Here is a 12,667-nt window from a genome sequence, read left to right as displayed (position 1 = left end):
GGGCCTCCCCAATAGAGGGTGATGATCTGACTTGACGAATCAATTGTCGTCGCAGCGAGATATCATGTCAGGCAACGTTTTCGCTCCACCTCGACAAAAGGAGAATTCGATAGGTTTTCCATCGATCGGGGTCGCAGTAGGGCTGCATTCTGCTGATTGCAAATTCTAGCGAGTGCTGTATGGGCGGCTTTCTCCGTGTCATTCTAGATAAGTGAAAGCCGGCGCAATACAGCCGATACAAAAAAGCAAGTTTGGAAAGTAGTTCCTATTATCAGGCCCCTTCTTCGGGGGAAATAACCTGAGATATCATTTATCGCACTGCCTCTGTAGCATCAGCAAGCTAGTAAATCCGCCGCGTGTCAATTTGTGAGTTGATTGGTAACTAGAGGATATGAAGACCAACCACACATGCTTTTCCAGTTCTACCAACCAGCAATTTGCCATTCCCCGATCCAAGAAGATCCCCCCCCACAGCACGGATACGATGAATCGTCTTACGGATGTGAGCAAAAGGGAGGAGATAGTTTGTGTTTTGCCATACTTCAGACTTGGGTGCACGGGTTCAGTGGTGAGAACTCAAGATCTATATATTATGTGAACAAGCAATATATCGGTCGACCCAACTTTGGCAGTTTATTAAACGCATCCTGTACGGTACAGTACCGTATTAATTCTTGTGACCTCTGTGGTTCGAACGGCCAACGAACGTTGTTTTAAACCCATGAAATCCTCAAAGCACTCACCTCGGGTTGGCGGGTCAGTTCGATTCAGCAGCCAACAGCCAATCTGAAGTTGAGGCAACAATGGGCTGAAATTATGATAAGAGATACATCATCTTTCCAACCCTCGTTTCCCCCAACCTACCAGTTGCCCTTATAGAACCCCTTCAAAATAGCCGTAGTGTAAAATACTTTTCAAGTCTAGCCCCTGGATTCACAAAGAGGGTGTCAATATAAAAAATCATGATTGGTGATTGTGGAAAGGGAAAATTGCAGGTCCGAGTTTAGGGGATGGCCAATGTTCCCCTCTTCTTCCAACCTTTACACATGGATATTCTGTACTGTACTTTTAAAGTATGGTACCTTACTAATACTGGTATGTTATAATAATGATAGCAGGGCAGTGCAGGAGGAAGATCCAGAGATAGTTCATGCACTCCCCCCCCCCATCCAAAGAACACGGGAGTTTATTTATCCTACGCCTTGAGCAAATGAAATAAAAAAAGAAAACACAATTTATATGTGTTGGTTTGATAGATAGGGGAAGAGATCTCTCTATATACTTTTCGCAATCTAACGTGCGCTTAAACTTGTACAAATCCAAAATTTTGCTGAGGTCACTGTTACATATTACACTGTGAAATTAAGCATGTCCCTCCTTCCGATACCATATACCTGTATATATAGAATATCGACCCGTGACATGGACGAGAAAGGGGAAAATTATTGGCATATAGAGGATTGCGTGTTGGAAGGTTAAAGTCGAATATATTGCCAGAATAGACGGATTCCCCAATCCAGGAAATGAGAATCCAACTTCAAGAGTGCTAGAAGTTGGGATAACTCGCCATTGCAAAATATACATATATATATATAATTTAATTTAGTATGGACGCTCAGACGCTCATGGATAATTTACCATCCAGATTTTTTGGCCCCTGCGTTTAGGCACTTCACACCGAATACCTTATACTGTAGTTGGGATATTTAGTGCTTCTGGGATGCAAGTTTTTTTTCACAATACGACAGGAAAAGTTTCACCTACCTCCACTAATAACAATATCATACGGACACCTCCAAACGCTGCAGTACCCGGTCCCGAATGGCCCTTATCAACAAGAGCGAGAGGAAGCAGAGGGCTTAGTCCAAACTCCGGACAGTCTGGGTGTTTAGGAGACAAGAGCACAGAGTACTGTACACGGAACAAGACGATTGGGAGAAGGCGCCGGAGGTGTGTTTCCCAAGATATATAGTGAGGGTCATTCCATCGTAGAAATAAACCACCCGACACTCCAGCCTTATATCTCTTCCATATCTGAATCAATTCTCCGCAATCTAATCAGATCCTAGCAAGAATCTGCCGGTGCACAACACATCACTCGGAATTTGTCTACTGACTTGGCTTTTCCATCGTATCATAAGGAGAAAAGCACCGTGCTTCTATTGCCCTGGGCTGATGGTGGTTTAAAAATAAGATGTCATGGTCGGGCCCCCCCTTTTTTTCCTTCCTTCCTGTTTGGCGTGTCGACGACCGCAGCGTGGTATGATATGATGGTCCTCCGGTGAAAGGGGGTTTGCAGATTTCCAGCCGCTAATTTGTCATGATAGCTCGCGCTGGGCGTGTATCTCAAGCTAAATTTCCAAATCCACACGGCGTTGCGGTTCACTCTAATCCCATCACCGCGTTGTATTGTGGGCTATGAGGCCGTTATTTTCACGAGATTCCGAGTCTGGTATGGTAGGATATCTGTAGGCTTCCTTTCGTTCCAAGACTTTTGTTGGCACGTGGCATGAAGACTACGAGGGTCGGTCGCCTTGAAAAATTGATTATCTGTAACTCGGGTGCGGTACTGTACAGTACGAGTACTGTACAACACAAGAAACCAAAAGACACCTAAATTTATGTCTCTCATAACCTCCACCCGACTCGAATACATCCGATGGGTCGTACTACGTCATACGGCACAGTTGTGACTCGATACTTCTCGCCTTGGAACAAACCAACCGACCAGCAAATGTAAATTTTTTTTTTTTTTTGCCTAGTTTTTCTGAATAATCGTGCATTTTATCACCATTCCACAGAATTCTCGACAAGGGAAAAATCCTTTCACCTTGACTCGCTGCGCTGGGGGCGAGCTTTTATCATACCTCGGGGGGCCAAGGCAGAAGGTGTGAAAAGCTGAGCACATGCAATGCAATGCAACGCGAGCACGCCACGCCGATTCTCAGCAGAACAGGTATGGATATCGTATCGGCCTCGAGTGACTGCGCCACGCCGAGGTGTCCACTCAAATTTCTCCATCCCGGCATTGCACCGTATGGGAGAGGGAGGTAGGGGAGGAAGGGGAAGGGGAGGGATAAGGGGAAATCAGGCTGGGAAAATCATAGGTGATGGATCTGGTCGGATGTGGATCTTCGTGTGGGATCCCGGCACCGGAGACCGAGGTTGAGTTGGGTTGTCGCATAGTATCATACTGTACTTGTATGATATGGGGATGGGAGCGAGTGACCTGCCTGCAGCTCAGCTCTGCTAGGTTGTGGTATGGGTTTATTATGTCACTGTAAGGTACCGGTACTGGTACTTGTACAGTGCCTTGATTCCGGGAGGTTTCTGCAATAAGGTTTATTGCTATGGTTTCAACATACTCGAGTACTCATACAGAAAATTACTACGGCACTGCAGTGGGAGCTCCCCTAGATAACGGGGGTACTTTTTCCGGGATTGTCTCTCCTACGGTCGGACTGGGATGGGAGTTTTGCGCTTCCTCACTCGAGCGAGCAGCTTGGCTTGTCTTTCGTTTAATCCAACTTATGAGAGTGCTCGTTCTGTTCACTTAGTGCTGCGGGTCTGGTCACTTCTTGGCGGGGTACCGATATCTGACTCGTAGCTTTGCTTTGAGTGGCCTTTGAGATGTTTATTTAAGATCGGGGGCGGAATTAATCCAAAATGGAAACGATGGGTTCCGCTTTGAACCTCATCGTAGCCGAATGGGAAACGTTTTTGTACCGCGAGAATGCGCGATCGTGTGGGGGGGGTGGGTGAGCGTGGCATTCGATTGGGTTTATTCGGCCTTGGATGTGATTTAGTGGGTTAATGTTGGGCTGGGTGTATGATACCGGTACTCCTTTTTCCCTATTCGCTTTTTGATGGGATATCGGTGTGAAGTACGAGGTTTTCTTTTTTACCTGGAGATTAAAATGTTTCTATTCTCGTATGGCTCGACCTTCTATCCCCACTGGCTGGTCGGGTTGAGGGTTTGCGCCCTTGACTTACAATGCTCGAGTAGTTGACGGTTAGAAAGGGCAGAAATGAAACCGAGGCGACGGACGCATGGACCATCCACATTGCGATGAACCATTGCGGAGGGGAAAGCAGAGAAAGAGGCAGGGCAAACGGAACCGAAAAAGAAGAGGAGGAAAAAACAAACCTTTTGTCTGGCTTTTTTTTTTTGTTCTTTTTGTTTCTCCCCCTCCCTCTCTCTCTCCCTTTCATCCCCTCCCGTGATCCCAGCAACGCATGAATCTGACGCTGCGAGGTGAAAAACGGCGCTTACCAAATTCAACACCCCCGCTTCCCGAACTAGGCGGCGAAGCGGTGAGGAGGTCCAAATATCGCCATATCCTAGCCGCGCCGAGGAGGGGATTTCTACTGTGTCCTGGATATGGATTGGATGAGCTTCTTGCGGTTGCAGCTGGGTGGGGATACGTATCGGGAAACGACATTCACTGGTTCATGATTTTATTTTATTTTTTTGCCTCTCGCACAACCTTGATTTCGAATTTGTCCACGCATGCTCCTGTGCATACGAGTGAGGAGAGGGTTTTGAGTTAAAGAGCAAAAAAATGGGTACTTGCACTTCCTGTACGGTGCCTTTGAGATAAGGACCGGTTTATATGTACTAGTACTGGTATTGTCGCCCGGACGATACAACCAAATGGCGCGAGCCTGCACGGTAGGCACGGTACCCGGTACAGTACTCGCTGAGAATGATATAGGAAGTCTTCATGAAATTTCCACAGGACCAAATCCTTCCCACTTGCGTGGAGAGACTACCGCTAGTGTGTGGACATGCTGTAGCAGGGGAGGGAACTCGCGAACGGTCGTTTTCCATTTCGGAGCGCAGCTTCTGGTCGCAATTGGCCCCTCCTGTCACTCGGCGGTGGAAGGTTTGACGACTATGGTTGGTCACTAGCCTCCCCTCCATCTGTGGACTTTCTCAGGGCAAGAAATCCGCATATCCGCCCTCTCCAACCAGATGGATGGGTTTGGAGGACTGAAAATTGACCCTGGCTGCGGTTATGAGGGGCGGCCACAGGTCATGGTTGGTCGCCAATTCCTCTCACCTATGAGCGGCCGACCTTAGCTTTCCCTGTACTTTTGGGCTGCTTTTCTTGTATTCCCTTCTTTCCTATAGTGGTACAATAACTCGTACGCTATATTCTCCGTTTTTGATTTTCTATTTTGCTTTTATTTCATTTATTTTTCCCTTTTCCCCATCCCCATTTTCGTAAGGCACGTTCCGTCCAATACCCTTCTATCAATTAGGTTTTCGCCTTTCATCACTTCCGTGTAGATAATAACCCTTTTGCCGCTTTTCCTCCTGGTCGGTTTCCTGCTTCTTTTTTACTTCCTGTTCTTTTCTTTCCCTTTCCTTTTGAATTTTGCTCTCTAGACTTTGGTGTCTGAAGCGCGGCAACGCTTTTGCAAAAAGATATATATTTCGGCAACGATTGCGGGTTCGATTTTGTTTCGAGAGCCGCCTGGGAGGATTATCCATTGGGATTTTTACTTTGTTTGGAGGAAGATACAAGTACAAACCGGCAGTTTTTATCGATTGTCGACATATTCTATCATCCATCATTTCATCGACAGTTTTACCCGGCCCGAGGATATCCCCTCGATATATTGTCTATAGCAAACCAAGTTGGAATCAAAGAGACGGAGGAGAAGAACAAGGAGGAGGAAAAGAGAGGGGAAAGCTGGCGGAAGCTTGGGCCAAACTCATCTCAAATCAAGCCCTTTCGAATAAGGCTCCATCTCGGATCGATAGCCTTACTTTTCATTGCATCTCGGGGAAAGACAGCAATTGCTTTCCATCTAGCTCGGGCGGTGTTGGTTCCTTACTTTGCTTTCCCTGCCCTATTTTTTTTTTTTTCGCCCTCTCGTTGGGGGTCCCTCTGGTCCGAGCTCTTTTGTACTCGTTGTCTGTCTGCGGCGTTGTACTTCCCAGCGTCAAGATTTGAAAAGGTACTGTACCTGCCACCGTACCCTTGGTTGAGCATTTCTGGGCTCCGCCTCGACAACCGCACAGCTCTAAGCCGCCACAAAGGGCCCGCGAAACAACTCATCAATTACTGAGCTCATCGTGCATAGGTTGGATTTGCTGCAGCTCTTCTACTTATTTTTGGCTAGACCATATATATTCTTGATTTCCCGGGGGGGGAGATTTCCGTCGTAGAGAAAGTCATTCTCGCTTCATTTGGAGTGTGTGGGTCATTACCGAGTTTTTAGAGAAAGTAAACCCTCCAAAACTGACAAGCTTCTTGAGAGAGACAGAAAGCTTTTTTTATTTATATTTTCGCCACATAGTGCGTCTAGCCGACAAGACAAAAGGTATGTGGGGAAACATTTAATTGTTTATTCTGGTTTGCATTTTTGTATTTTATTTTTGCATTATATTTCGCCTTGCTTAGACACACCTTCTCTTTCTGTGGTCATTATAACTACCGATCATGATTGCTGACAGGCCGCGTTACATTTTTTTATTTCTCACAGCTTGAAGCTCTACAGTCGGCGTTGATCATGGCAAGGCAGTGATTCAATTTATCCTATCCTAGTTCCCACAAATCCTAGCAGAACCAGGATTCAATAATGGCATATCGGGACCAGCAGCAACGGGCCCCCCACCACTTACCACCCCACACCACTTCCCAATTATCACTACCCAAGCTTCGCCTCAAACCTTCCTCCTCGAAGCTTCGTAGTGAGCAATCCTCATCACCTCAGCCGTCGGCTCCTACTTCTAGGAGGCTGCTCCACGAGCACACCTTTGCTTCATCAAGGAGGGCGGAATCCCCAGTACTATCACATCCAAGGAAGAGTAGTCTGCCGAAGCCTATGTCTGTTATTAGCTCTCCGACAATGACACCCGTTACTACTTTGAAACCGAGGACCAGTCCGCCCTCTAGAAGCAACACCGGCTTCGGAGGGTCGGCTGTATCTTATGCTATAGCTTCGCCGGAGAAACGACCGCGAACACTAATACGCAGAAAACCCTCGGCTTCCTCAGCTGCCTCGTTCTCATTGACAAGTCTACGAACAGGCTCGACGACCTCGTTCAACGCATCTACCGCCTCGATTACCTCCTCGTCTTCACTTGTCGGTGGGTCGAGGAATGCCTCTCAGAGTTCAATATTGGGAATACCCTTACCGCCTACCTCCACTGTGGGGAAACCACGAGCGAAAAGTTCGTCATCGACCCAGGGCGAGGCTCCCCGGCCACGGACACGAGAGCTACATGTTCCTGCCCCAATAAACGTCTACGATAGTGGAGCTAGCAGTAGCCCTTCAACGAGGTGTACTGAGTCACCAGGAGGGTATAGTTACTCATCCACCCCCTCATCAATATCCTCTCACTCTCCCGGCTTCCCGCCGGCGCATCACAGATTCCGTAATCCCACACCACCGGTGAGGAACAATCTTGATTCGGTTCGCGAGTCGACCACATCCACGTCGTCCGGGTCTACCATCCGACCGGAACACCGTGACATCGATTCCGACTCGGAGGACGGGGGTGTGAGGACTGAGCAGCGGAGCATTGGGACAATGAGCCCTCCACCTGCGGTTGAAGAGACGTACTTTCCGCAGTTGGGTTCCGCTTCCGTACCTAATACACCATTTTACCAACCACCCCGTGGATCACCTAGGCTTGTGCCACAGGCGGCGCCTTCGCCTCTGCTCCTGCCTGCTACACACTCAAAAACTCCTTCTCCTGCCTTGGGTGTTAGGGGACGGAAAGATAGCACTTCGTCCATTTCTTCAAGATTAGGTACCCCAGATTTAGGAAACATGGCACGTGGTCTCGGGGTCTCAATACCACCGCAGGCGCCATCAACCAGACTAGCAAAAGGACGGAGCAAGTCCCTTAGCAGCACTGCTGCTTTCTCATTACCTATCAGAGCGGGTCGAAAGGAGACTGCTACTCCCCCATTACCATCACCCGGATACCCACATCCCAGGAAGAATAGTAATCCTATTGCTAGAGGTCCTACACCACAACCACGAGATCCTATAACCATTCAAAGCAGTTTGCACCATAATAGCCCTGCATTTTTATTAGCAAGTAACATTTCTGCCATGGCTAAGAGAGGTGAGAGTAAGGATAGGTCTGGGCGGGAAAAGTCGCCGACAAGGTCCAGCCCTGGAAAGTCGCGACCGAGTTTCTTTTCCCGAGGAAGGACAAAGACATCGGGATCGATTGACGAGAAGGAGAGGGGGAGGGAGAGGGAGAGGGAGAGGGAGAGGGAGAGGGAGAGGGAGAGGGAGAGGGAGAGGGAAAGGGAGAGGGAGAGGGAAAAGGAGAAAGAAAAGGAAAGAGAGAGAAAGGTGGAGAAGGAGAAGAGGAAGGGCCCTGTCGCGGGTACTGGACACGAAGGGTATGCGGCGTTTGGGAAACAGATTACTAGTAGAGGTAGAAGTGGTTCCACTGGTGGCAGCAGTATTGGGAGCTATGTGAAGAATGGCAGTTCTACTGGAGGTGGATCGCTTGGCAGAACAGCGGGTAGTAGGCGAGGTAGCTCGAGTGGTGAGCCGGATGACTACCTACTTGACAGGCTAAAGCCGGTTGTTATTGTTGGGGGCGGAGCAGTCGTTGAGAACAGAAATACTGGTGAATCAATGATCAGGACCGGAAGTACCGATAGCAACAAGGAGAAGACGAGCTTAGAGATTGGGAAGCAAGGCCCCAGTCCCGTTTACATGTCAAGGGAAGGAAGTTCGGATAGCATGTTCAAGATTCCCGGGAGGAATACTACTCCAAAGTTACCGCCTTCGCCGGGCCCTGAGGCCCTTCCGCGGAAATCGGGACGATGGGGTTTCTTTCGGTCTGGCAGTGCATCTAGTTCACGGGGGAACGCGACTCCATCACCGGTGCCGACTCCTGCCCCACCGATTACTCCGATCCCGGCCGCTGCGTCGGGAGCGATACCAACTGCTACTACGCGAAAAGCGATACATTCCAACAGACGCCAACCGCACTATGCGATTCTCGACCAAGAGCAATTGCAAGAAGCTGCACAATTGGCAGAGCATTTTCGAGAGCTCCGACGAGAGCACGTGCAACCGACAAATAATTATGCAAATGCGATCAGGCACCAGGGCGGTATCCACGAGCCACCAACCGTTTCTCAGCAAGTCACTCCTTTGCCGATTTCTCATCCTACGGCTGCCGTGCTACCTCTGCCTCCTTTACCTACTCCCGCACCCCCTCCACCAACACTGCTGCCCCCACCACCTATTTCGTCACCACCACCATTATCGAGGTCCGCTCCCCCAAGCGCAGCAGAGCAAGTACGCAAGGAAGTGCGTGCAGCAAGGGCAAACGAACGGGAATATATTCAGCGACTCCAGCAGGTTGGCCGGATCCCACCAGTTACAAGAACGAGAGCACCTAGCTTTCCCCAAAATGTGCCGGCCTCACCACTCGCCCATCCGAAGACTGTTCCTGTTGCTCCTCCACAAGCCCCTCCGCAAGCACTTCCTCACGCCCCGCTAAGGGCAAAGCCAATGCATAAGTTACCCCCAATCAAGACGCAGATTCTCCGCGCTGAAGTTGAAGCCAACACCGCACCACCGAGAATGGATCGTCCATTCGAGGATGACTTCCGCAGAGCGAACGAGGGCTTCCAAGTCCCTTGGGGTTCGTATGGGCTCACCCCTACCACTGCGATCCGCCCACCCAGGACCTCCTGCCAGATTGACCCTCATGATGTCCGTGGTGCACGGGCGGCTGAAATGGTAGTTGAGATTTCCCACGATACCCTGACTGCTGATCAAAGAGGTACAGAATGGCCTATCAGAGAGGATTTTGCTGCTTCGATCCCTGCAATTGCAGGGCCGGTGCCGGAGCCGATGCCAGAGCCAGTCGAAGAAGAGGAAGACATCTGGCCAGAGTACAACGACCTCATTGATACAGGGCTATTTGGCGTGGCTACAACCGCTGAGTCAGAAATGGAAGAGGAACAACCTGGCACAAAATCAGCGACATCATCACTCGGCTCGCCCTTCCGCTATGAAGACCTTTGCAGCGCATTCCCGGACCTCCGAGATGATGACGAAGGAGTGAAACTTAACGAGGAAGAAGAAGTTGATAACAAGGGAGAACCTAAAGTCAATGACTCGCCAACCCTTCGGAATGCTCCCCCCACACTCGTCCTGCCCTCGCCTTTGCCTATCGTTACCAACCAGCCGTTCACACCGCCGGCTTACAAGATTCTTACTCCTGGTACGCCGTTTTCCGTCACTTCGTTTATCAGGTCTTACGGAGATGACCGTGACCGGGATTCTCGGGGGGCAATGAGCAGCATGCAAAGTAGACATAGTGCTCACCTGGAATCGTCTCCACCACCGAATATGAGTCTCCCATCTACTTCACCCCGCCGACGATCACATAGATCCCGGGGTTCTGGTGGGTCCTCCGATTCACATGGGTCTGCCGACTCGACTGGGTCGATCGACCTCGATGCATCTCAAGATGAGATGGCTGTGCGACTTTGGGCGCTGAAGGCTAGTCGCTGGTTGTCTACTGATAGAGTCCTTGTCAGTCCCGCACACGAGATGATGACGAAGATTACGACGGCAGTTAGTCCTCGCGCCAGTGGCGGTGGTAGGGTTCTTGTTATTGATGGTCTCGGCACGGGTAATTCTTCTCCCTTACCTGTCGGGTTACTAGAGCATTAACAATTATACAGATGACTGGTCCTTCTACTGCGCCCTTTCATACCCCTCTGCGAAAATCTACAACCTCTCTCCTTCCCTCTCCTCAAACCCACAAACCACCAACACCCCGCCATCCCCCTCTAGACCTCAAAACCATCAACAAATCCACCACGAAGACCTTTCCTCCTCCTTCCCCTTCCCAAAAGGCTTCTTTAACGTGATATCCTTCCGCTTCCTCCCTAGCTCCTCAGACTCCAACCTCTCCTTCATCCTCTCCGAGTGCCGGCGCGTGCTCGAGCCAGGCGGTTACCTGGAAGCAACAGTCCTGGATGTAGACCTCCTCGGCAAAGTCGGGCCAAAAGCGCGCAAAGCCGTGGACCTGGCCAAGACAATCATGCACCGCGAGAACTGCACCTCTTCCAACTCTACCTCCATGCAGTCGGAGAAAGTACTCAGACTGCTATCCAAGCGCGGCTTCGAAAGCCCGCACAAGTGTTTTGTCGGCTTACCGGTGGTATCTAACGTCCCCATCACCGGTGGTGACGAGGTCAATAGCGCGGTACTTGCAAAGGTCGGTCGGTGGTGGTATACTAGATGCTATGAGCGGGTGATTACGAGTCAGGGCGAGGCTATGAGAAGGAGTATGTGGAATGAGCGTGGGTTGTTGAGGGAGTGCGGGGAGAGGAAGACGGCGTTTAGGATGCTGGTTGCGTACGCCAGGAAGCCGATCAAGGGAGCTTCGGCGGGCGGGTTGATCTAATCTTTCCTCTTCCCCGTTTCCTATGATTGATATCATACCTCTTTTTTCTTTTCCCCTCAAATCTCGTTTTCACCAGCGAACGAGCGCTCTTTCAACTAATGGCTGTGGTGGCGGCGGAGTTTCTTCTTTTCTTTCACTTATACCTTTCTATGATATCGTACCTATTTTCACCTTTACGTTTGTCCTTTTTCTGTCGCGGAGTTTCTTTTGGCCTTTAGTTTTTGCTTTTCAAGCTTTATTTTTTAGCGGGACTGGTTTTCGGGTTCTTATCCTCTATTTTCTACGGCTTGGTTTTTGTGTGGGCATGGGATTTATTTACATGTAATTTCCTTCTCCTTATCCTTCGTCTCTACCATACCCATTTGGTCCGTTTTGTATAGCACCCTCCTCCTCACTTTCACCCTCGATCCATGGAAACGACTGTATGTACCGGATACGACATGTTATGATTTACGCTTTGACTTTTTTTTCCTTCTCTTTTTCTTCATTTCCTCCTCTCTTCTATATCATCTACTCGCCAATTCCAGAAGTATCCAGACATGGTAGATTTCCGGACACTTTTGGAATTGACGAGGGAGGTAACCTTGTGCTTTCTTCGTCATACATGTATTCTTTGGCATAGTAAGTTAGTGTCGAGTGGTTAGGGTACACCAATTTGTCTCTCTACTTGTCTGCAGTACCAAGGGTGTTACAATATGTAGTTTGTTGGCGGTGGGGTTGAATTAAATTAAATTGCAAGTCCAAGAAGAAGAAGAAGAAGAAGAAGAAAGTCTCTCCTCCTCTAATTTCTTGGAAATAGTTAGTCCATCCGAACCCGACCTTCCCTATGCAGAAAGTACAAGCTATTGTTAGTGCGGTAGCACAACACGTGACTTTTCGATTGTACGAGTAGGCGAGGATCTGCCAGGGCAAATAAGCGCTTTGGAACGATTGGCTCCCGGATGTCTTGCTTTGCGTTTGGAACACGATAGTTTATCAGGCGTACCGGTATATCACCGGTTACCCCATCCTTGTTGTTTCTCCAACCCACGATATCATATCATAAAGGCCGGTGATAAGCGGTGAGCGGTGGTGGTGGTGGTGGGCGCTGTGTTCAGGGGTTGGACCATGATGGTGGTGTGCTATGTACCGTGGCAAGCTGAATCCCTCTTCATCCACCGGTACGAGCACCGCGGGGCGTTCGCTGAACCTTGAGGGATTATGGCGAGTTGCGGGGGGGGGGGGGGGATAAGGTTTGTTTTTGGGTAGGGA

At 49.5% G+C, this 12,667-nt stretch overlaps 1 protein-coding gene; it reads left to right on the top strand.

Moving 5' to 3' along the window:
• The first annotated feature begins 5,249 nt into the window (after positions 1-5,249).
• Positions 5,250-12,229, top strand: GSTUM_00012126001 (uncharacterized protein). XM_002842366.2 has 3 exons: positions 5,250-5,967; positions 6,094-10,636; positions 10,689-12,229. Exons 2-3 carry the CDS (start codon positions 6,592-6,594, stop codon positions 11,414-11,416), a joined length of 4,773 nt encoding a protein of 1,590 aa, XP_002842412.1. The 5' UTR covers positions 5,250-5,967; positions 6,094-6,591; the 3' UTR covers positions 11,417-12,229.
• Positions 12,230-12,667: the final 438 nt, after the last annotated feature.

Source organism: Tuber melanosporum (genome assembly GCF_000151645.1).
Source record: "Tuber melanosporum whole genome shotgun sequence assembly, scaffold_96, strain Mel28".
Taxonomy (NCBI): Eukaryota; Fungi; Ascomycota; class Pezizomycetes; order Pezizales; family Tuberaceae; genus Tuber; species Tuber melanosporum.
The sequence above is the reverse complement of the archived record's forward strand: the minus strand, read 5'-3'. Positions and strand labels throughout refer to the sequence as shown.